Below are 25,576 nucleotides of genomic sequence, written 5' to 3'. Positions count from 1 at the left end.
TACTAGAGGCCGAACTCGACCTATGAGACAAATCAATGTACAACTGTCACTGTCCTTTGGGTGTCTAGGAAAAAAAAGGACAAAATGAAATTGAAATAAACTATGAAAGTATTGAGCTAGTGGGAGGGGGGGGGTGATGGATGGAGCACTACTGCCAGAGGCTCAGTATGCAACCTATATGCGTAGGGTATACAAGAATGCAATGCAGATCTGTCTAGCTCCAACCAGTACCATAATGGGGGTGTAATATGTGATACATAGGCGATGGCGAGGCAAAAATCCTTTGGAGCATGATCTCCGGGTGTGAGTGTAAGTGAGCTAGCCGCTCTTGGATATGGTGTTGATGTCGAGTCCGTATCTCTGTGATCTCCCTCTGATGTAGTCTGAGAGTCTGGTAGCTTGGTGCTCTCGGTCTCCGTCTGGCTCGGAGGCCTGCAGCACGTTGAAGTGTAATCTCCTCTTGTGTCAGGGTAGGCACTGGGATAGATCTCTGGAAAAAATCAGTGAGCTGGAGAGGTTGCTCACCTGGTATGAGTCCGTATTAGTGCCTCTCTGTGGCACTGTCTCTAGCAAGAACTGGCCAAATCTGCGCTGGTCTGCGGATTCCATGATCTGGTGGAGTGAGGGATGTCCACTGAAGATGGTGGTGTATCTCTCTCTGATGTCACTATATGCTCTGCATCTGCATACATAATGCTCCTCACTCTCAACCTCGTCTTGGCATAGTCTGCATATCCTCTCTGCTCTGGGGATCCGTGCTGCCCTACCTGCCTCAATCTCAAGCTAGTGTGATGACACTCTGAGCTGGCCAATCACCACTCGGGCACTGTGAGGCATGTACACATCCATATATTTGGGTCGCTGAATGAATCCATCTGCTGAGATACGCATAAACTGATCTTTGTACACTGTGAGAGAGCTGGATGTGGTGCATGTATATCATACTGGAAAGGTGGCAGGTGTGATGACACTCTGAGCTGGCCAATCACCACTCGGGCACTGTGAGGCATGTACACATCCATATATTTGGGTCGCTGAATGAATCCATCTGCTGAGATACGCATAAACTGATCTTTGTACACTGTGAGAGAGCTGGATGTGGTGCATGTATATCATACTGGAAAGGTGGCAGGTGATGTATGTCGAGACCATGCTGTGTGAGCCACTGTATCATCTGTGAATACCATGATCTCCTATCTCCACTCTTTGTGAGCTGCCTGGACGCCTCAAAAGCTCTATGTGAGAGTCGATCTGATGGCATATCTTTGATCCTCTGTATGAAGCAGATCGTCTGGAAGAGGGCCTCTACTAGCATAGAAGGTGCGGCAAACTCCGCTCGGACAATGGTTTGCCGTGGATCATCCGTGAGAGCATGAGAATCTGAGGCCTCTCTATCTGAGACCATGTGGAAGTGGCGAGCCGAGGTGCCCATACTGTTGCAGCATACATCAAAGCAGGGGTGACTAGTGTGTCAAACAACCACCCCTTCTTGCAGGGCTCTTGGAAGTGTGCTTGGTGACATTGTCTCTCTAGCATGGCCAGAGTTGCATACCCTCGTGTGAGTCTATCCCTAGTTGCCTATGCCATAGTAAATCTTCCTGCGGAGTCGCAAATGTAATCCCCAGGTACACATATGAGTCTACCACCTCTACTTGTCCTCCTGCTAGAGTGAAGATGGCCCGTTGTCGAACCGGCCTTGAGGTGTGGAAAATCATGACCTTGGTTTTCCCAAGGTTCACTGTAAGTCCCCTCTATGTGCAGAACTCATCGAGTGCATGGAGATGATGCTGCAGTCCCATCCGCGACTCAGAGACCAAAATAATATCATCTGCATATAGCATAATGTGGATTGTGGTACCTGAGATGTCTACCCCGTCCCCACCACGGTGAACAATGAAGTCAGCCACCTTATCAATGTATAGCCCAAATAGTGTAGGAGAGAGTGGGCATCCTTGCTTCACACCTATGGTGCTAGCAATAACATCAGATAGCCCCCCGGGGCATTGTATGCGCCCGAGGACCTGCTCATATAAAGCATAGATGCCCCAAACCATCTCTGATGGGATCCCCAATGACTGGAGGCGTTGGAAGAGAGTCTCCCGTGGCACCGTGTCAAATGCTTTGCGGAAATCCACAAAGCAGTAGTATAATCTCCTCCCCCGCACCCTAGCCTGATCAATTAGACATCTCAGAGTGAATATATGGTCAATAGTGGAGAAAGCTCGTCGGAATCCAGCCTGCCCTGGTGCTCGCAGTCCCTCCTCCTCTGCATATGAGCTCAACTCTGCCTCAAGCATTGCGCCATAAAGTTTGGCCAATGTATGGCCAATCATGATAGTCCTTTAGTTGCTGGGGTCTAGCCTGTCTCCCGCTTTGTGGAGAGGCACGATGGTGTGCCTAGTCCACTTAGCTGGTAGGCCCTCCACTAGTGTCCTATTAAAGAGGTGAGCAACAAAGGGTGCCAGTGTGTCAGTTGCATAAATAAGATGCTCACTCTGTATACCTATGTGGTTAGCCGATCTCCCATGTTGTAACCGGCGGATAGCTCTCTCTACCATCGAGGCGGCAAAGAAAGTAGAGGTGGTGGTAGGGCGGGGCTCCTGTGGCTGTGGTATGGGCGGTTACTGAGGGATATGGTAGAGGCTCTTTGCATATGTGTGCCATGTGTGTGGATCCTCAATCGGGGTACGAGGATGAGGCTCTCTTATCTTGCACCATGCAATGGCTGCGTCTTCGCTCATGAGTAGGTGGTATATATCCGAGTACTGTGCCTCCTCATATGCACGCCTCTTACGGCGTGTGAGGATCCTCATCTGTCGGCTCGCCTGTCTCTGTGTGATGGTCCCCAGTGCTCTCTGGGCACGGAGGTGTCTATATAGCTCTCTGCACTCATCATCATACCACCGATTCTGGGGCATGCTTCCAGATCTATCTGGGCTTTGTGTCCGTGCATGGAAGTCCCCCATAAGGAGGACTTCCCCCAAGTTGGAGTAGTGTATGATCTCATCTGAAAGGGCTGCATATGGTGACTCTCCCAATGGCCGTGTGTCCTTCTCCTCGCCTCTACTCTCATCCTATGCTGTCATGGCATATCTCGATCCTCTAGGAGAGAAGTAGCATAGAGCAATGTATAACACCCTGTCTGTTGAGAGTTGCAGTATGATCCACATGTATCTAGCCTTCTAGTCACGTGCTACCACCCGTAGGCGCTCATGTAGTTCTCGCCTGAAGAGTACCGCTATACCGCCAGATCCTCTCGATGTGCTCTGTCGTGTGGTCCCCCTGTGTGTAGACTCCCACTGATAACCCTTTACTTTGGGTAGCCCCTTCTCTGGGCTTTGGTGTCTTTGTAAGTAGTATGATGTCTCGTCCCTCCATGACCTCCTTCATCCTCCCAGGATGTGTCCAAAGTGCTCCATTGCAGTTCCAAACTGCTATGTGTATCTGTGAATCTGGATCCTCCATAGCCAATGTCCCATAGGCCACTTGGCGCTAATCGGTGGCCTTGCCATCGATGATGACACGACCATCGCGATATATATATATATATATATATATATATATATATATATATATAGAGAGAGAGAGAGAGAGAGAGAGAGAGAGAGAGAGAGAGAGAGAGAGAGAGAGAGAGAGAGAGAGAGAGAGATTTTATTAACGTCTTCCAAAAGACCGAACTCGGCCTATGAGACAAATCGGAGTACATGTATGGGGTATCCTCTGTCATCCCAACAAAATGAAAAAGTAATGAATAAAAAAGCTGAATCTGGGTGTGCAGGGGATGGAGCTCTATTACTAGGAGAATGCAAAGCTATATGCATGGAGTATACAATCATGATATGCAACCTAGCTAGCTCCATCCTGTACCATATTGGGGGTATAAAATGGTATACATCAGTGAAGGGGGTGTCCACAGCTCCCTGAAGAACATGCCTGGGTGTGCTCTGAAGCGAGCCAGTCGCTCCGCACCCTCTCTGTGAAACTGGGCTCTGATCTCTGTCATCTCTCTCTGGTATAGGCGTGGTGTCCGAAAGCCAGGTGTCCTCTGTCTCCTGCGGGCTCTAAGTGTCTCTGCTCTCTGGAGAGTAATTCCCTGCCGTGTAGGGGCTGGGAGGGGTATGGATCTCTGAAAAAATGTAGTAATCTGTGTCTGTCGCCCCCCCTCTGGAGCTGTCTGAGCCTGTAATAATGTCTCTCTGTGGCGCTGTATGTCTAGAATGTATCTCCCCAGTATGCGCTGGTCTGCTGCCTCAAAGATCTGGCGTAGGGAATGTGGCTCTCTGAATAAAATGAGAGAGAGAGAGAGAGAGAGATGAAAATGAAATGATATATTAACGTCTTCAGAAGGCCAAAATGACCTATGAGACCAAAAAGGTTACAACAATTGGTGGATGTGATACAATGTCTGTGTAAGAAAAGCTAAAAACAACTAAACAACTAACTGAAACTGAAACTGAAACTGAAACAACTATGAGGAAAAGTACGGTACTAGGAGCTCCTAATGGATAACATCTGGGAGGAAAACTCCAGCAACAAAGGTAAGCATCATACACATCACTATCCAAAGATGTCTCTCATCGGTCGATGGCGGATATCCTCAATGTCCTCCATGGTGAGTACTCTGATTGGACGTCTCCCATGCCGTGCTAGTATGGTCCCGATCCTCTGTTGTAGTCTCCGCGGATGTCGAGATGGGCCTCTCATCTTGGGGCGCCTGGACCGCCCCAGCTCTATAGCCCGATCAATCAGTGTATCTCTGGTGCGGCTATACTCTGGGGCTATTTGCAATGCCTGCTGGCTTGACTGCCCAATCTTTGGTCGAAAGAAGTCAGTAATCTACCTCTGTAGGTGTCTCTCCCTCTCTGATCCCCTCCCTCTCAAAAGACCCTCTCTATGTCTACGAAGCTCCGGCAAGTATAATCCGAGGCATCTCTGATCCTGGTATCTCATGACTCTAGAAAGTGGTCCGAAACCCTCTCTAAACAGGCAGTGAAAACGGCCTCGTATCTCATAATATACTGGACAGTGACATATTAACGTCTTCCAAAAGACCGAACTCGGCCTATGAGATAGATCAGTGTACTTGTGTGGGGTATCCTCTGTCATCCCAACAAAATGAAAAAGTACTGAACTAAAAAAGCTGAATCTGGGTGTGCAATAAGTACAGTGAGTGGGGGAGGTGATGGAGCTCTACTACTAGGAGAATGCAAAGCTATATGCATGGAGTATACAATCATGATATGCAACCTAGCTAGCTCCATCCTACCATACTGGGGGTATAGAATGGTATACATCAATGAAGGGGGTGTCCACAGCTCCCTGAAGAACATGCCTGGGTCTGCTCTGAAGCGAGCCAGTCGCTCCGCACGCTCTCTGTGAAACTGAGCTCTGATCTTTGTCATGTCTCTCTGGTATAGGTGTGGTGTCTGAAAGCCAGGTGTCCTCTGTCTCCTGCGGGCTCTGAGTGTCTGTGCTCTCTGGAGAGTAATTCCCTGCTCTGTAGGGGCTGGGAGTGGGGTGGATCTCTGAAAAAATGTAGTAATCTGTGTTTGTCGTCCCCCCTCTGGAGCTGTCTGAGCCTGTAATGATGTCTCTCTGTGACGCTGTATGTCTAGAATGAATCTCCCCAGTCTGCGCTGGTCTGCTGCCTCAAAGATCTGGCGTAGGGAATGTGGCTCTCTGAATAAAATGGGATATCTCTCTCTGAAGGCTGTATATGCTCTGCATCTGCATACGTAATGCTCCTCACTCTCCACCCCCTCTCTACAATCTGCATACCCTCTCCTCTCGAGGGATCCGTGCTGCTCTGCCAGTCTCGATCTCTCATCGATGTGATGAGACTCTAAGCTGACCAATAGCTACTCGGGAGCCGTGTGGTAAAAAGCCCTCCATGTATCTAGGCCTCTCTATAAATCCATCATCAGTGATACTCATGAAGTGATCTTTGTAGTATAGCATCTTCGGTGGAAGAGACTGTGTAGGTGATATCCATGTCTCTTGTGTATAGAGTTGCCATAGGTCCTGTCTCAATACTCTGTTCCTCTCACTATGAGAAAGACGGATATGTGGTGCATCCCTGTCATACTGGAATGGTGGTAGATGATCCATGTCTAGGCCATGCTGTGAGAACCAATGTGTGACCTGTGCATACCATGATCCTCTCTCCTGCCTCAGCCAGCTGTCTAGATGCCTCAAAAGCTCTGTATGACAATCTGTCCTGTGGCATCTCTCTGAATCTGTCTAGCAGGTATATAGTCTGGAATATGGCCTCTACCATATAGGAGGCGCAACAAACTGTGCTCGGATAATGTCATGAGGTACTGATGGTTTGTTGCGTATCATGCGTGCCATCATGAGGGCCTGTGGTCTCTCTATCTGTATCCACCAATAGGTAGCAAGTCCTGGCGCCCATACTGCTGCTCCATACATTTGTGCCGGTGTGACTAATGTGTCAAATAGCCACCCCTTCGTCCGGGGCTCCTGAAAATGCGCTTGGTGGCACTGTCTCTCTAGCATAGCCAATGCTGCATATCCCCGTGTCAATCTGGCTCTGGCTGCCGAACCCGTGGTGAAGCGCGTGGCTGCTGCAGAGAAGGTAACCCCTAGGTATGATGTCACCACCTCCACCTAGCGTCTTGCAAGAGTGAATGTCAGCCGACTCCTGCCCTGTCTCGATGTATGAAAGACCATAACCTTGGTTTTACCAAGGTTCACAATAAGACCCCTCTGTGTGCAGAAATCATCGAGTGCATGTAGATGCTGCTGTAGACCTCCTGGAGACTCAGACACTACTACAATATCATTAGCATAAAGCATAATATGTACTGAGGTACCTGCTAGATCAACTCCGTCTCCACCTCCCCGTGTAATGAAGTCAGCCACCTCATGGGGGAAAGTGGGCATCCTTGCTTCACACCAATGGTGCTAGCAATAGTCTCGGACATACCTCCTGGGTATCTGACTCGCCCAAAAACCTGCTTATATAATATATTGCAAAAGGCCAAAATTGGCCTATGAGACAAACAAGTAGTACAATGATGTTCCTCCAGTCATCAAGAGGAAAATGTGGAGTGAAAATAAAATGTACAAGTATGACAACACGACCATAGGGGACTCAATAGTGGTGTACAAACGAGAGGGTGTGGATGGAGTACTAGGGCCACTAATGCATCTCTATATGCTGAAGGGGTGATACAAGTATGATATGTTATCTACTCCTAACTCCATCTAGTCCCATAGTCTGGGTACAATATGTCATACATCCGATCTGAGGATGCCGTAAATGTCTAGAACATGCGTCCTGGATCAGAGCGAAAATGTGCCGGCTGCTCCTGGACCTCCTGCTGGTGTTGAGACCGAAATTACAACCATGTGACATCTGATACACTGTTTGGAAAAGAAAAGAAAGAACTAAAGGTAAGTATCTAGCCCTACAATACATCAGTAGGGAGCATCCGGAAGCAGTAACTAGGGAGAGTGGGAAGCTAATGCTACTAGTCAAAGTGGGTACATGAGTTCATGGATACATGAAGAGAGAGAGAGAAATGAAATGATATATTAACGTCTTCAGAAGGCCAAAATGACCTATGAGACCAAAATGGTTACAACAATTGGTGGATCTGATACAATGTCTGTGTAAGAAAAGCTAAAAACAACTAAACAACTAACTGAAACTGGAACAACTATGAGGAAAAGTAAGGTACTAGGAGCTCCTAATGGATAACATCTGGGAGGAAAACTCCAGCAACAAAGGTAAGCATCATATACATCACTATCCAAAGATGTCTCTCATCGGTCGATGGCGGATATCCTCAATGTCCTCCATGGTGAGTACTCTGACTGGACGTCTCCCATGCCGTGCTAGTATAGAGAGAGAGAGAGAGAGAGAGAGAAAGAAAGAAAGAAAGAAAGATTTTACTAACGTCTTCCAAAAGACCGAACTCGGCCTATGAGACAAATCGGAGTACCTATAGAGAGAGAGAGAGAGAGAGAGAGAGAGAGAGAGAGAGAGTTACATTAACTTCTACGGAAGACCCCAAGGGCCTATGAGACCAAAAGTAATACAATGGTACCATGGATATACTGAGCCATGGAAAACTGAAAGAAAAAGTAAATGAAACATCTGACGGTACATGTGATTAGCAAATGATCCTGTGTAGAGTGAGATATGCTGTGATCAGCTAATGACGATACTTGCCTCGGCCAGAACCGATCTGATGGTGGAGTGAATGTCAAGCCTCTGTGATGGGAGCATGACATGTCGGCAGAGAACCTCACGAATCTGTGTGTGTGTGGTGGAGGGTCCTGATGCTCTGGGTCGGGGACGTCTGGAGAGAGAGAGAGAGATGTCAGACATCATCCCCTTCTTGCTGGCTTCCTATTTGGTGTCCTATTATAGCCTCTAGGGCTGACCATGTTAGTTAGAGGGGCTGGTCACCCCTCACATATATATTCCCACATTATTCCCCATTTTATGGAGTCTTGGGTATTTTCCCAATCGTGGAGGATTTTATCACCAGTTGGCTGCCTACTCATGGGCATATATATAGTTGGCTTGCCTCCCTCATTTCTCACTGCTTGCTTAGCATTGTTTGCTGTAGTCCCTCACATATGAGGTTTTCTCCCCTCTTGCTCGGGACATGTATTCCTTTTGGTGATGATATTGAGAGCAGGTTCTCACCTGTGTTTCCTCTCCATCTCTCTCTCTCTCACTCTCTCCTGTGTTTCCACTAAGCATTTGTAAGGTTATCCATGATTTGTCGGCGTGGCACAAAGCCATATTGCCTTGGGTGCAAACCATCAAAAAGAATGTCTTTGATGCGGTTGACAATCATTTTGGCTACCAATTTGTAGATCACAGGCATGAGTGTGATTGGGCGCTAGTCTGATAAGCAGTCATATAACTGCTTCTTAGGTAGCAAACGTAGCAGGCCTTCCTTCTAGCGTGAAGGGAGACTGCCAGTAACCCAAGATCAATTGATCATAAATAACAGTTGGACCCTAGGGACACTTTCTCTCCAGGGAGTACGGTGGAGTTTGTTGGCACTACAGGCCCCCAGTCTGGCTTTTTCCTCTGCTTCCAGCTGCAGCCTCCCTCTGATAGACCTGCCAGCCGAGGAGGGAGCCTCCCCTTCCTTATCTCGCATTTATATTTGGACTGCTTTTTAGAAGTGTTGTATTCAGCCAAACGGCTGCTTTTCTCTTTATAACTAATAGAATGATCTTTCATTGGAAAAAAAAACCTCAATCCTAGAATTTAAAAGAGAGATTAATTCGATTAGTTTCACATATGCTAGAAGTGTAAGGACATCAAATTATTTTTTTGATGAGTACATAGAGGGATCTAAGCTTGAAGCCTCAATAATCTTTTTGTACTGTGGCAGTAAGGTATGCAATTGAGTTCTTAGTACTTAGAATGGTTTGATTGTATACTTTTTTAAGTAGCTAACTCAAGGGTATTTATGGTTTTGCATCAGCCATGTGGGTGGTGTCAACACTTATCGAGAAAAGATGTTGAAATGGCGAAGTGAGGTCAATGGGAGAATACACGTCTTGTCGCATCGATCAGGTAATGTTGAGGAACAGGAGGCTTGCATGGTTTGTCGCATTATTTAATTTTCTCCCATGCAACGAGAGTGTTGCGTGCTGGTGGAGAACTCTTTCAACACTTCACGAAGATGCGTTTAATGTATGCATGGTGGTTGTTTGGCGCATGGTGTTCTCCTAGAGGACCAAAGCGTTAATGTTTCTAACTGTTCCTCCTTTTGGTTTTAGATTTGAATTTGGACAATGCGGATGTGAGGCAGGTATATACAGTCCCACTAGGGTGCAGTGTCTGCTCTCTATTTAGCTCTTCATTCATGGATTTAAATTATTATTATGCTTGCAGATTGTATCCAGAAAACCACTTCATTCGGCTAGTGATGGTCTATTAGGAAGATCGGCTAAGCTAGCATCATCTTTAAAAAACAAAAGCATGCCTGTCCACAAACCAGGTGCCACTGGATCAAGCACTTCTGCTGATGCAGGACACTTGCCACAGATGCGAGCTTCACTACCAAAAAGCATCGAACCTAAACTTGCAGAGATCATCGAGAACGAAGTTGTGGATAGAAGTCCTGCTGTCACTTGGGATTCTATAGGTTCCTTTGGTCTCCTCTAGTTTTTACATGAAATTGACTGGTATGAAGCATTGACTAACGTGTTCACTTTTTTGATAGCCGGACTGGAAAAGGCAAAACAAACCTTGATGGAGATGGTTATTCTACCCATAAAGAGGACCGATCTTTTTACGGGCCTACGAAAACCTGCTCGAGGTCTCTGTCGCAGGTTTCTATTTAGTAACAATATATATATTGAAGGATATTATATGGAAGAACATTCTTGTAATTCTCTCTCAAAAGATTAACAAGCAACATCGCAGGACTCTTGCTTTTTGGGCCACCTGGAAACGGCAAGACTATGTTGGGAAAGGCTGTTGCCTCGGAGTCATCGGCAACCTTTTTCTGTATCAGTGCATCATCTCTAACGTCCAAATGGGTTAGAATTTTTTTAACAGAACTTATGGACAAATGTTGCTTTTGTAGATAGTAGGGCAACATTTTGTGGACTCTAAGATATGGTTATGTCACATTGGTTCTTGAAGAACTTCTAATTGATTATGAAAATGAAGTGCAAAGTGGTCAAAAACTCCTCTGTGCATGTCAAAAATTAAATTGGTTCTTTCTCACTATTGTCACTTGGGAGTGGGGAACTCGGATGGCGGATTGGGAAAGGTGAGGATGGGCTGTTGCAGCAATTGACAATGGAGTAGATGATGGAATGATGAAACAGGGGGGTGGGAGTTGGTGCTATCATTATTGGTTTGGCTTTGATTTGAAGTTCTCCAGTGAGAGAACGCTCACAAGAACTCCCTTTTTCTTTCATCTAGATGTCAGGTTACTGCTTGAAGGATGCGCCTCAGAACAATGCTTACTATGATCCTCAACTGTCCTTTTATAGTGTCTACAGTGCTAGGGTTGGCTGGTTGGCTATTTGTGCCAAGTGGGCCAACTGTGCCAATTGTGCACGACTAGATACATCGTATCTAAAACCTGTCTGCACTGACTGGTTCTTGGGCGCCCCTCTGTCTTGTATCTGGCTGCCCAAGATCCTTCTCCATGATCCTGAACATCACCCTTAATCTTACCCATAAGGTGGCCGATGCTGAGATTAATGTCCATGTGGCACTCACAGATTTGATGCAGATGACATCAACCACCACCACAGTTGGATGCCTAAAACTTCAAAACCTCCCTCTTCTCTGCCCATGCAAGACCAAAGGAAGAGCATACAGTCACTAGCATGTGGGGAAGAAAATACCAGCAAGGGCAAACAAATGATGTACCAGCCCCACACGCCAATGCCCCATCAACTTTGCATCAACAGGTGAAAGACCTTCATAGCCAATGGGAAGCCGTCAGATGCACTGAAGTGCCGTCACTGGAACTAGGGCTTCAAAGAAATGTAAGCTGCACAACGCTCTCACCTCCTTCACTATCCATGGGAACAGGAGCTTGGCTTTGTGTACGAGATTTTGAAGGTTACTACAGCTGTATCAAGCTTTGCAACTTGGGTCAAGGACAGATACAAGTCTCTCCTAGGTTAATTCCAATCACATAGAAGTTTTGTCTCTCGTAGCAGTCCTCCATCTAAACCTGTATCTTAAAAGAAAAGGGAGAAGGGCGGGCAATGTGAAGAAAGTAGGCAAAATGTTGAGGAAAGAAGAAGTGCTGGGATATTGAAGAAGCAGCCAAAAAGAAGAAAGCAGATGTGCCAGAGTCATTAGTTGGTAAATAGTCCAACAAAAGTGGAGAAGAGTTTCCATTACAGACACTCTAGTAAGGAGATCACCACAAGGTGACACACTTCTCCTTGAGAGTAGATTCTCACAGCAGCCATAAACGCTGTTCGAATAAAGGCATTAGCCACAAGAATCTGTTGCATGTGGCAAAAGAAACATCCCGGGAGTGTACAAGAATCCAAGCTCACAAATGGCATGGACACAAGAACCTCCCACCCAAGTCTTTAGGTAGGATGCCTTATCTACCTGTGCAATACCAGGTCAGATATCTAGTTTGTGGTCTCTTTATTGAGCAGATTCATGCATAGCCCAGGTAAAACATTGGCAGCATGTGAAGTGAGTCTTCAGATACTTGAAAGACTCCATTCCTTGGATTGTACTATTTCAGGGGAGGTGATTATGAGCTGCATGCTTTCAGCGATAGTGACTGGGCTGGTTGTTTTGACACCCTCATGCCCACTAGCGGATTTTGTTTCTTTCTTGGTGCTTCATGCTCAACAAGAAACAACCGATAGTGGCCACATCTGGCTGTGAAGCTGAGTACAGGGCAGCATTTACAGCTACCATTGAGTGTGTATGGCTCAGATGCCTTTTGGCAGATGTTTGTGTTGGACAGCCATCATCTACTCCTATCTACACTGACTCTTAGATCACATTGGTAGTTGTGATTAACCTAGTGTTTCATGCTTGCACGAAGCACATTGAGGCGCATTACCATCATGTCAGGGAGAGGCTCTATGTAGGAGAGATCAGCTTGGTGTATGTTTCTACATATGACAATGTGGCATATTTGTTCACGAAAGCTCTACATCGTGAAAAGTTAGAAGCCTTTTGCAAAGCTTTGGACTTATGGCCTTTCGGGGATTGATCTGCCATATCCTTGTAGTTCATCACTCATAGGGGTTTGTAAACATCTATGCGTTTTTCAAGTATTCTGCTTGTTGAAATAGGCTAAGGCCTAAACACTTATTTCTTGTACTGTTGTACGTTCTATATTTATATATATATGCATTTTTGTTTGAAACTTTTTTTTCCGTTTCAAAAAAATATGAAACTTTTGAAAACGTTTCTGAAACCCGTTTCAAATCACTCATTTTTGAAACTCCTGGTAACTATACTCCTAGTGAGGGAAAAAGTGTCCCTGGATGGTCATAGAGTGTTTACACACCAATGCCCATGATGACTCATGAGAAAACTCATTGGATTCATTATTATTCAATGTAAATAGTGATTCAATGCTAGAAAACAACAGCAGCTTCATGAAGCTTGTGAGGGTGGACAGCAGTCGTGACCAGTTGGCCAACCGTACATAGGCAACAGCAACAAGAGTCGGGAGTCGAAACGGATGCGTAGACAAGCTCCTTGAAACGTGTGCCACAAAAGAAAAGTCGGTGCAAGCAATAAGACGTTTTTTTTTTGGGAAAACAAATCGGATAAGAAACGCCTTTCATTCAACGAAACTTTTATGAAACGTTTCAGTCTGTTTCATACCAGCTGAAACGTGTTTCGCTGCTGCTATGACTAGGAGGTTTTTTTCCTGTGCACAGGAACACTCTATCTCATTTGGGGGAGTGTGTTTGAAGTGACTTTTGTACTATAGGTCACTCTCACTTATCATTTTGTACTTGCATTGTGGTACTCTCAATCAACAGAGTATTGTGCCTCCTCTCTCTTGCTCACAACTGCTTCATTGTGTTTGTGGGTGTGTGTGTGTTGTGCATTGCTGCAAACCCTAACCCTAATCCCAACAATAAATCTGAATACATGCATGTTGTAGGTTGGTGAAGGTGAAAAATTGATGAGAGCACTTTTTGGGGTCGCGAAGGCCAGGCAGCCTTCTGTTATTTTTATTGATGAGGTACGTGCCGTGTTCTTCTTGAAAGTGCCTACTGTTGTGTATGCTGGTTAAACAAAAACTTTTTATTGTGTTTTTACTACTACCTTGGTTTCTGTTTGAAGATAGACAGCATCATGTCTACGAGAAGCTCGAATGAGCACGAGGCAAGTCGCCGGTTGAAATCAGAATTTCTTGTACAATTTGATGGTGTGATGTCAAGTGATGATGATCAGGTTGTCGTCATGGGTACGGCCAGTGGTCATGTGCTTGCATACATCTCTAATGGAAAATCATCTTGCAAGTAAAGTTCTCTAGTTGACCTACTCTGCTTTGGCATGGATGCTCCAGGAGCAACCAACAGGCCTCAGGAACTGGATGATGCTGTCCGGCGCCGTCTGGTATTGCCATCATACTTAAACCATGCATTGCATTTATTTTTGAGAAAGAGCTGTCTGGTATTTTGCCATTGTGTTCAAACCATGCATATTGTTGAGCATGTTTAATTATCAATTTTTATGGGTGGTATTGAAGATATCAAATGTTTTTGTAATCAAACCAGGTGAAGAGAATATATGTTCTCTTGCCAGACATGAACACACGAAGAGATCTCCTCAACAAGCTTTTGAGGGGGAATGCATATGGTTTGCCTGGTAATCTCTATTTGCTGTTTGGAGTGCCTGCTCTTCGAAAGTAGGCTCTACATCAAGTACATTGAGATTTTAGGGGAACATAATCTGACTTCACGGATCACAGGTCCAGATATAGAACACATTACACAGGAGACTGAAGGTAACTATGTACTTGTCAGGTTTCTTGAGGGTTGCATGCTCCAGTGCTGCTTTTAGCTAACCCGGTCTCCCTTTTTGGCAGGGTATTCAGGTAGTGATCTTCATGCGTTGTGCCAAGAGGCAGCCATGATTCCCATCCGGGAGTTGGGTACACGCGTGAACACAGTGCGGGCTGATCAGGTAACTGATCTTCATCTTAGCTTTTCAATGTTTGTGTGCAAGTTTCCTTTATCATTTGGATCCCTTGGGTAGAAGCGTTGATGGCTTCCATGTGTGGGCAGGTTCGCTCTTTAAAGTACATGGACTTTCAGCTGGCCATGAGAGCCATAAGACCGAGTGTATCAACTGACCAACTTGCTCAATTTGAACTCTGGAATCAAGAGTTTGGTTCCAATTAGTTGGAAACTGTATAACTTGCCATATAATGTAGCATTATTCATTCACATACTCTCAAATCAATCTAGCTTATCACATGTCTATGCATAGCACTGTATGGAAGTGTTAGGTGTTGACAATTAAGGCAGCAAGCATGCTACTTTGAGAATTGAAGACCTCATGGTATCTACTACTACTAACATTTGTTCACACTTGATAATACTTTTCGTATCAAGGAGAAAATATATATGGCCCAAAGAGGAATTCTAAATGTGAATTCATGCTTGCTCAATCTCACCCTAGAGATATGAAAGTCATCACTTCCGTTTTGTGGAGCTTACCTCCAAATCCTTCTACTCATTAAGGGTCTCTAGTGCACCCAAATCGACTTTGATGCCTTTATGTTAAGGAGGAAATCAACACAATATTATCTACATATAGTAAATCAGTAACAAAAGCGTGTCCCAAAAGAGAACTAGTCCCCTACAAAGTTAAGCCATATTATCAATATAGAGACCAAACAGAGCTCTCGTTAATGGACAATCCTTCTCGACTCTAGTGGAGCTTTTGATCTTCTTTAATATTCCCTTCTAATATTCGTTTCAATGTTTTGGCAAGCCCTACGATCTTCTCATAGAAGGTCGATGTAGTGAAAATTAGGTTTATTTGGAAATTCAAGCTCTTGAGCGAATCAAAGAGCTTTTTTGCATGAAAATGTATTAAAAGCCTTGCGAAATTCACTTAAAACAACAATACACTTTCTTAGGTCTTCCATGTGCCTTCTCAATAATTGCTCTTAACGTGAACAAAGGAAGCAGGAGGAGAATGTTGATGGTGATCTCTTAGGTGATGAACACTTACATGTGGATGGTAATGTTATCATGTGACGTTTTTAGCACCTCAACCAAAGGCCTCACAAATGATGCCACGAGCTAGAGAAAGTTTGAGCATGCAATATTTGAAGTGGAGGGCTTGATCTCAATATAGGAACAATGAACTTGCTAGAGAACATGGTGCAATCGCACTTGTTATACTTTCGTGTTCAAGACAAAAGCTTACCTTATCCTATACATCGAAACAAGTGTCGTTTGGTAGTTTGTCCTACGTAGATGGAATTTCTCGTGGGTGTGCTAGCTTGTCGTTTGCATCCTCTCCTTTGTTGGCGATCGTTCCTACTCTAGCTGCCATGTGTCTATCATATATCCCATGTATGATGAAAGGGTCAAAAATACGCTTAGTATAAATGGCTAATTAAGCCCTTGGCCCCCTTATCCCGCACCTTTTTTGCTGGACTCATGGGGAGGGGGTGGCCATTGGTCGCATCATCTCTACATGTTTGCTTCATTTGTGCTCAATCTTTCACATGGTGTCAGAGTGTGGTTCCGCCTCGCTCTCTATCATCGCCATCAAGCTCTTTTCTCGTGGTCAAACTGTAGGGGCGGCCAAGCCAAGCCCATGCGCCTCTGAGCCTGCTATGTGCCGCTGAGCCAAGCCAAGCATTTATCGCCTCTGAGCCCAAGCATATGCAAACCTTTGAGCCAAGTCATCTCGTTGAGCTACAGCCGCTGTCGTAGTTTGAGCGTGGAGTCAAGTCAGATGATGGGGGGATGTTAGCGATCCTTCCTGCTCTAGCTGCCATGTGGATATCATATATCCCATATATGATGAAAGGGTCAAAAATACTCTTAGCATAAAGGGATAATTAAGCCCTTGTCCCCCATTATTCCCCACCTTTTAGGTGGACTCATGGGGTTCAAGGGGAGGGGGCCTGGCCTAGTTCACTTGGTTCAACTTTGGGTGTGAGGTGATGCGGGTTCACCCCCACCATGTTTAGGCCACTCTGTACAAATCCTTAGCAGTTTGGCGAAACCATTTTAGTTCACTTAGTTTGGTGTGAGAAAAGTCGACATGATGGTAGTAGTTGGGGGATAGGAACCTGAACTAGAATAATGAAAAGAAAAGTTATAATCCACACATGGGGCCTCTTTATCTCTTTCTCTGTCTCTGTCTCTATCGCTGCTCTCTCTCTCTCTCTCTCTCTCTCTCTCACACACACACACACACACACACACACACAAAAACAATTTTTTTTGAGATAATTGAGTATAATTTTCTCTTAAAAACAATATTTTTCACACATACACACACTCATGCAACTCTCCTTTAATAGTAACACATTGCATTTCTCTTGTAGACACCTATTAATGAGTAATTTTCACATTATCCTTAAAGTTTTTCACTAGAGTAACTTGGAATTAAAAAAAAAGGGGGGATGGTTCTCTTGTAGACACCTATTAATGAGTAATTTTCACATTATCCTTAAAGTTTTTCACTAGAGTAACTTGGAATTAAAAAAAAAGGGGGGATGGGCAAGCTAGATAGTTATTGTCTTTTGTTGTGATTCCTTTTTGGGTCTGCTAGGGACGACGCACTTGAGATTTTCATTGCGAATGAATTATGGCAAGCTATATGCTTTCGTGGTGTGGTTGGCTAAGGAGCTCATCTAGAGGCTATATATTTTGTTGCTATTTGCTAGGTGTCAATACCTATATCATGGCTATGGTTTTCATACTCACTTAGTCTTTGTTGCTATGTGTTAGGTGTCAATACCTATATCATGGCTATGGTTTTAGCTTCTGTGGGGAGTGCAACTACACAGGTACTCCTACACTAACATACACAATTTTTTTGGCAAAGATTTGTTGTTTTCAAAGTAGTTATGAGGGTTTTTGCTCAATGATAGTTTGAGGTGGCTCTTGCATGTTACTTTACACTTTAATATGTGGTATATTTTTGCTATCAATGTTGGGGCGACATTGCATGCTTGATAGAATAGATGCTTTGCAGTCCTAGGTTTTTGATGCTTGCTACTGTACTTTTGGAGATTTGGGTTTGGTTTACCTAAATAATGAGGTAAACTATTTTGTTTTCCCTATAATGAGTGAGGTTGCCATATACAAGCCATTAGTTGTTTGGTCTTTGTTTATTTCAAATTATAAAGAACTAGAAATGTGTTCATAAAGATTGTTAGATTTTGCTATAAAAAGAAAGGAAAAATGATTTAAAGATAAAAATTTGGAGGCTTAATACACTTTTTTAAGGAACTACTAAATATGGTTATTTAACAAAATGTTATTTGAACTATGGTAATTGAATCAATTAGCCTTGGCTAGCTTTTTTCTCATACTAAATTGTTGTTAGTTTATCTAACCCTAGATAGGTATGGGAGTTAGACCCTAGTTTCTGTTTGGCTTGCTCTTAGTCATGGACAGGTAAAAAGGGTTGATCTTTGAGGTAATTTGAATATATTTATAAAGGGGGGTAACCCTGTTCACACATTGAATCTTGAAGTTATTATGAACATATACGTGAAGAAGAAATCATTCTAATATGATGAATGCAATGATTCACAATACATTAAAGACTGGCATAATTGAATATTCTCATGTTGTTTCCAATACTATTTAAGAACACCATGGGAAATAAGATTTTTTAACTAAATGAATTGTTATAATTTTGAGAATTTATTATGTCAGATCTTCTCGGGGTGCTGATAACCTTTTGGCCCTCTAGATTGGATTGGTTCTTATCTAATAAAATGGATCTGCTTACTAATATACTCTCTTGATATTCTGGATACAGCAGTTGGTGTCTTTTTGGGTATACCTCTACTTGATTATTCAGTGAAATATTAGGAAAGCATGTTGACTGTATGTGTGGTGCTAGGATTTCATACTCTTGACTGTATAAAATGATGCTCGTTCTATGTCTTGAAGGCATAACCTAATGTCTTGGATAAATACTAGACTGTGATTCAATTCTTAGTTTGTGTTGCTAATAGTAGTTACTGATTAGGCTTGCAAGACCGTGCTAACTGGTTTGGGTTTTTATATGGGTTAGCTATGTGTTAATTGGCTACTTGAAGGTTTCAACCTGTTGATCCTTTTGTTGGTTTAAACCTGCTGATTTAGTTTTTTAGCTTATTAGCTAGATCAGTCCTTATGTTCAGCTTCTAATTTGATATAAAGCTTTGCCTTGGTTTGTGTTTGACATAATCCAGGTCAGTGGGGGCAAAGTAAAAAAATAAAATAAAAGCCTAAACATCGACTTATTCTTTAAGTTGGTATTGGATGATCTGAGTCTATTCCTTGAGGATATACCCTAGTGTCTAGGAATAATCCAGGTCAGTGGCAAAGCTTTTTTAAAATAAAAGCCTGAACATGGGCTTATTCTGTGAGCTGGAATTGGATGATCTGAGTCTATTCCTTGGGATATACCCTAGTGTCTAGGAATAAAAAACTGGACTAAGATTTATTTCTTATTTTATGATTGTCCACCTGCTCCAATATTCCTTATGTTCTTTGGAGCACCTTATTGTTTGTTGGGGACAATAAGACCCTTCTAGCTATTGGGTTTTGTTGTGTTAATCAACATGAGTTGGTCTTTTTAGTGATGTAAAGATTCGCCTCCTCTTTTTCTAGTCTTAATCTTTCCTGGTCCTTTTAAACCTAATGGTATTTCAGCCCCTCAGTTTACCCACTGGTTTGATTACTATGATTTGATCCTGTTGTGCTATGGAGTTGTACTCTAGTCTATGTTTGGACCTTGTCCTAGGTATGGGCAGTGGTTTGGATAACAAAAGCCTAGACATGGGCTCTATTTTTGAGGCTATATGATGCTGTGTTTATTTTCTAGAGGTATACCCTTGTGTTTGGGAATAAATAGTAAACTGTGCACTGCTTTTTTTAACTATGCATTGGGTAATGTGTGCCCATTTAGTTTAATTTTTTGGATACCATTCTGGCTAGTAATTAAATATCAGCAAGAGGGTATACTTGTGCTAGTAGTTTTTATCCTATTAGTAGTTTGGTAAGGAAAATGGGCCTTTAGGTCTTAGATTGTACTAGGTTGACTTTCACATTGATTAACCCATTTAGTTTAATTTTTTGGATACCATTCTTTCTAGTAATTAAATATCAGCAAGAGGGTATACTTGTGCTACTCGTTTTTATCCTACTAGCAATTTGGAAGGAAAATGGGCCTTTAGGTCTTAGACTGTACTAGGTTGACTTACACATTGATTAAGCCTATGCACTTCACAGTTGGGAGGATGAGGTGTGGTAGAACTCATATGTCAAATTGGTATAATAAATAGTGGGGTTTGGGCTGGGTGTGACAACTATGACATGTGGTTAGCTCCAATGACACTTGCAATACACATTTGGACCAATTAAATGTTTGTCTATTTGTATGGATGTAGGTAACATGACCTACCTTTTCAATTCTTGCTGCATTTATCAAATGCTATTATTGTGGTTTAGTAAAGATGAGACTACTTTCAAACATGATTTATGTAACTCTGCAATTGTTTCATGGGTTATGTAAACATATTATTTAAATAAAGGTAGTTGTGTTTTTTTGAGTAAATGTTTCTATTAGCGATTGTGGATTATTGTATTATGTTTAATACAAAGACACACACACCAGGAAGAACCTGGAAGAACCTTTTAGGTGATCCAGGTCTATCGATCTTGATTCCTTTGGCTATAGGATTATCCAGCCCCTCATTATCACCATGCCTGTTGGCCGATAGATCCAAAGAAGTGGTGGTTGATCCTTTGGTCTGGACTGTGACTCACAGCCATTATGTGAAATCCACTGGGTGGTTTCAGGAAGTCACAATCCTCTTTTCACTTCACTTTTTCATCTCCTATTACATGTCTTGATTTTTTTGGTTGTTAAGATGATGGTATGATGCTTACCTCTATTTTGTGTGGTATAGATTTTGCCTTTGTTGTTCCAAGGGGCTAAGATTTCCTTCTCATGAACACACCATCTAAAGCATGTCACCATGTTTTGGCTTGAATTAAGGACGAAGATGCCCATAGGAGGATCCTTTCTTCTATCAACCCTGAGTCTTTCCCTATGGGATCTATTATTCAGCTTTTATCCTTTAATGAGATTGGGTAAAAATCCTTATTACTGCTCTTGAGATAAGAGCCAAGAGAATCAAAACCTAGCTATCTCTGATTTGTTATCATAGATTCGGGTTCTTACAAAAGCCTACCACACACACAGATCTTACTACTTTTGCCGCTTCTAGGCCAGATCTTTCTAATTTTCTCAAGAAGCTTGATGGGTTGGAACTCGCTTTTTTGACTGCTCTAGCAACACCTATTCCATTGGCAACATCTTTAGCAGAGATGGACTCAAGGCTTCTAGAGTTGGTTCTTCCGAAGGTGTCTAAGGTTTACCTTTTTTTAATTACCTCCTCATTATTAGATTGAGGTAGAGTCAATTGGCATCGCACACGGCTTTGGACGTTGGCTAACAAAGGTTTTTTGGAACCCATTTAGGCAAAAACTTAGGTTTCCAATCTTCTTGCATTTGCACTTGAAGATGCAAGACTCATGCGCACTGAAGAGTATATAATATTTGGAAAGGGGTGAACTCTTAAAATCACCCTTCTCCATGAGTTTTCTCAATCCTACCAAGTGTGCATCACTAGTAGGGATCTATGGGAGAACAAAGTGTTCCGGAACCATGGTACATGGAGATTAGATTATTCCACAAAATTAAATAATAAAAGAAATACATCATAACATCATAACATAAATCAAGAGCATGAAAATCAAAGAACGCAAGATTGGGTGCAATCTCCCTCCCGACGTGTGTGGCTCCACTCCCACACGCGGTATTTAAATCATATTCATAAATTTAGCCCTTGGAGCCATAAATAACATAGCTCTTCCAAAGTTGGGCTTTTACAAAATTGAACCTTAGTCCAATGCTTTTAAAGCATCTCATCGAAAATAAACCTTGCCCAACATATGTACAATGGACCAAACCATACAAAATCAAATATTTAGCACACATGTGCTTGGCTAGATAATCTCGTCCAATATTCACCTTGGTTGTCCCGAACTCATGATCTAAACTCAACATAATCCACAATGTTAGATCACAATTACTTTGGAGTCACTCATAAAAATTAATTCTAGCAAATGGAAATCATTCACTACCATGCTTCACACATGAACCATGCATCACACATAATTAATTGGATTCACTCCCAAGATAAAATATTTTGAAAAACCTCACTCCTGTTTGAGAAGACAACCGTTCTCGATTGTAACTATCATCAGCACACATGAGTGATCAAACACATTAATTGTTCCCACATTGGATTTACTCACAATGTCATTATGTATTTAAGTGGATTCACTCCTACATATCCTCACACGCATCACATGTGTCTTAAAGTTGATCAGATTTACGATCAAATTCACACGTGTCTTAAAGTTGATCGGATTCACTTACGATCAAATTCACAGAACCTTTACACGCGTCACACGTGTCTTAGAGTTGATCGAACTCACTCACAATCAAACTCCTACATTGGATTTACTCACAATGTTTTCATACGTGTCACACGTATTCACAAATTATACCACACATTGCACACGTGTCACAACAGCTGGTTGGACTCACTCACAACCAACCCTCATTAATTCAAAAGAGTTGATTGGATTCACTCACAATCAAATTCACACATTTCTTACATGCATCACACATGTCACACTTGGTTGGATTCACTCACAAACCAATGTAATCACACTTGGGTCACCCAAGCTATTGTTTTTACTTATTGGATCACCCAATAAATTAATTACCATAACACGAAAGGTGCCATGGCTTTCATTAAGGCTAGTGCAGAATATTACTTCAAAACCACCTAGAATATTTACATGCCATACTTAAAATGCACTTGTAAGTTTTTGGATCCAAATGTACCTTGTGATTCTAGCATTATTGGTTTGGGCATGCTATATAGTATGTTCTAAATCATTTGAAGACTTGTTTCCAGACAAATCGATTATATTTCATCTATCACTTCTCTATTCTTGTGATTGGGTGGCCAAGCAAGGAACTTGGTTCTTGCTCAAATTACATTCATTCAATTTGCAGCACAGTGCTTGAGGTGCTTAAAGAACTTAGGGGAAATGAACCTCTTACTATTCTTACTTACTTAGGGCGAGTTTAAAGGGGTGAAGATGATAAAATCTTTCTTAAACCCTTATGGTATTGCCATGACCATTTATCACATTTTTAAGGAAATGGTTAAGGGAATTTCAAAGAAATGGCTCTCGATGGATAGCACTTGCATGACACCTTGCATTACACGTGCGGATTCTGAGTTGATGGAAAAATTCACGATTGTTAGTTTAGATAAGGCCTCTAACAATGCAACTCTAATTTGCAAAAGATTGGCCTATTTGACTAGACAAAAAAGACTCCTATAGGGGATAAATTCTACAAACTATATGAAACCTCATTTTAGATAACCCAATCCTCCTTGTAGAGATTAACCATTTGGGACAAAGTACGAGGATACTTGCACTTTTTTCCATATATAAGATACACGAGAATAACTTTTGTTGGATCTCCAATGCTTTGCCTTGGATTTTCACTAAGATTTAACACTCTGAATCACTCTAAATTTGGTACCTAAATATTTTCATGGGATTTCTACCGCTAAACAACACGACTTAAAAATGTTTCTTATCATTAATGCAAATCCTTTTTGGGTGCTTAAGAATTCCACTGAGGTACTTCTAAACCTCCCCTCTAGAATTTATAGTTTGTTCACTACGGATATCAGATAGTGTCATGAAAACATACCTCTAATAGGCTTGCTCGGGCTCACGAACATACTTGATAAAGTATGCAAGTGGTTTTTTGAGTGAAGATAGATGATTGGTTTTCAAAAAAATCTCTTTGAAAAGGACCATCGCACGCTGGGTTAAAAGACCCTCACCAGTTTTCCCAGATATAATAGATTACATAGAATTACAAACACTTTTAACTTGGCTTTTTAACCACAACATTATGTAGCTATAGGGTCAAAGAATTTTAGGTAGATTAAAGGAATTCCAATGGCATTCTCATGTTCACTAGATTTAACTCTTACTTATCACACTCAAACATTAACATATACAAGTCTGGGCTTAAAAGACTTGATTATTCTTTGACATACATGGATGATATTCTTAACTTTAATAATCTAGATTTATTTTAGATACATGAATGATATTCTTAACTTAAATAATCTAGATTTTTTTAGATACATGGACAATATTTTTAAACAATCTAGATTTTTTAAAGATACATGGATAATATATAACTCCCCTTTGCTAGATTAGAAGCTTCATTAGTGTTAATCAACACTATTAGTGCTAAGCACACTTTGAAGAGCTTTGAGAACTTGAAGATGGTATTGATGATAGAGCTTGATGAGAATGAGGCTCATGAATACCCCATGTGGTTGGCCACTGCTTCAAAATCAAGAACTAGATCAGCAACAAGCCCTCACAAGATTACTTAGGTGATTAGAGCAAAGTGGAGAGGATTAGAGCAAGAAAAAGCATAATTATGAAGCTTTAATGGTGAGCTTCAATGGAGTTGAAGGAGTGCAGCCTGGTTTTTTCATTGTAGCAGACGAATGGATGCACCATTTGGAGTGAAATTTGAGCTGTAGACTCCTCGGAGTGTGGGCTTCAAAAGCCCTAAGGCAATGCAGCCTCGCTTGTAGGCGACGAATTCGTGTACGGCAACAGCTGCGCAGGGAGAAAAATAGGCGACGTGCTTAGGCGGCAATGCCGCAGTGTGACGAAGAGAGGAGATACCCTTCAATTGGTCGTACGAACTTGAACGCCCAGACCTCCTCTTCATTTCTCCAGTTGAAATCTCCCCAAGATATGGCCTCCACAAGCTGTTAGAGCTCCTCCAATGGCTCGGGGTTCAGCTCCACAAGTGAAAGGATAAGAAAAAATGAAGAAAAAGTGACCTATTCTACACTACAAAGGGGCCTAATCAACCAAAACTCTAGATACCATGTTAGAATTCGTGGTGCTCATACTAGATCAAGTATGTGGAGGAGAGGGACTCACAAAATACAAGAAAATATCTTACTTATTCCATACAAATTGCCTTCTAGCTCCACCTTTAAATAGGTGAGCTAGTGGACCTTAAGTCCCTTCACACACACACCCTTCTGCTACCCTTTTACATCCTTGCTTGCTTGCATGTGGAGAAGAATTTGTTGTTAATTAGTGAGTGCATGTAGCTAGAGAAGGGCAAGCAAAAAGTGTATACAATAGAGAAATGCAAATAGGCAAGGACTAGAGTAGAAGGATGACTATAGGTTCATGTGGATAGTCTGGCTCAAGCATGCATAATATAAGGAATAAATGTTTTTTATATTTGAAGTGATTTCAAGGGAAGTAGTGGTGTAATGTGGAGATTCAAAATTGAAAAAAACTTCTTTGCAGCCATTATTGAATTTAAAACAATAAAAATTTAAACAAATGCATTTTTCTCCTAGAATTTTTCTAAAATACTTACTTTACCACTAAGTCTTGTAATTTCTACTTTTGTAAGACACTTGTATAAAACCACTTAATAGCTTTAGAAGTGTGTCACCCCTTTCGAGCATACACCCTTTTCAAATGTGTTATAGACAAAATTTGGAAACAAGCTCTATAAGAGAGTTGTCGTATTTTTGGAATACTATAACTTTTCTCCTCTAAATTCTTATGCTTGATAGGTTGAACTATAGTCCAAAAGTGGTCCACAAGCTTGTTTTTATTGTTTTAGTAGATTTTTAACCTCGATTTTCAGGTTGACTTTTGTGACTATTGGTCAAAGGCCAAAACGATGGAAATTGGCTTGGTC

The 25,576-nt window shown here is 42.3% G+C and overlaps 1 protein-coding gene across 1 annotated transcript in view; it reads left to right on the top strand.

The window, feature by feature from the left end:
• Window positions 1-15,113, top strand: part of LOC147639492 (uncharacterized) — a 40,548-nt gene extending 25,435 nt beyond the window's left edge. Inside the window, exons 2-13 of the mRNA XM_086791895.1 lie at window positions 9,477-9,568; window positions 9,775-9,806; window positions 9,890-10,142; window positions 10,221-10,316; window positions 10,424-10,539; window positions 13,620-13,700; window positions 13,802-13,925; window positions 14,028-14,077; window positions 14,239-14,329; window positions 14,433-14,468; window positions 14,550-14,647; window positions 14,749-15,113. Coding sequence (XP_086648021.1) covers window positions 9,477-9,568; window positions 9,775-9,806; window positions 9,890-10,142; window positions 10,221-10,316; window positions 10,424-10,539; window positions 13,620-13,700; window positions 13,802-13,925; window positions 14,028-14,077; window positions 14,239-14,329; window positions 14,433-14,468; window positions 14,550-14,647; window positions 14,749-14,865 — 1,186 coding nt within the window. The 3' untranslated portion in view covers window positions 14,866-15,113. The remainder of the gene's footprint in view (window positions 1-9,476; window positions 9,569-9,774; window positions 9,807-9,889; window positions 10,143-10,220; window positions 10,317-10,423; window positions 10,540-13,619; window positions 13,701-13,801; window positions 13,926-14,027; window positions 14,078-14,238; window positions 14,330-14,432; window positions 14,469-14,549; window positions 14,648-14,748) is intronic.
• The last annotated feature ends 10,463 nt before the right edge of the window (window positions 15,114-25,576 follow it).

The sequence above is a fragment of the Cibotium barometz genome, chromosome 4 (genome assembly GCF_041138505.1).
Source record: "Cibotium barometz isolate CiBa-2024 chromosome 4, ASM4113850v1, whole genome shotgun sequence".
Classification (NCBI taxonomy): Eukaryota; Viridiplantae; Streptophyta; class Polypodiopsida; order Cyatheales; family Cibotiaceae; genus Cibotium; species Cibotium barometz.
This window is presented reverse-complemented; position numbering and strand designations above follow the sequence as displayed.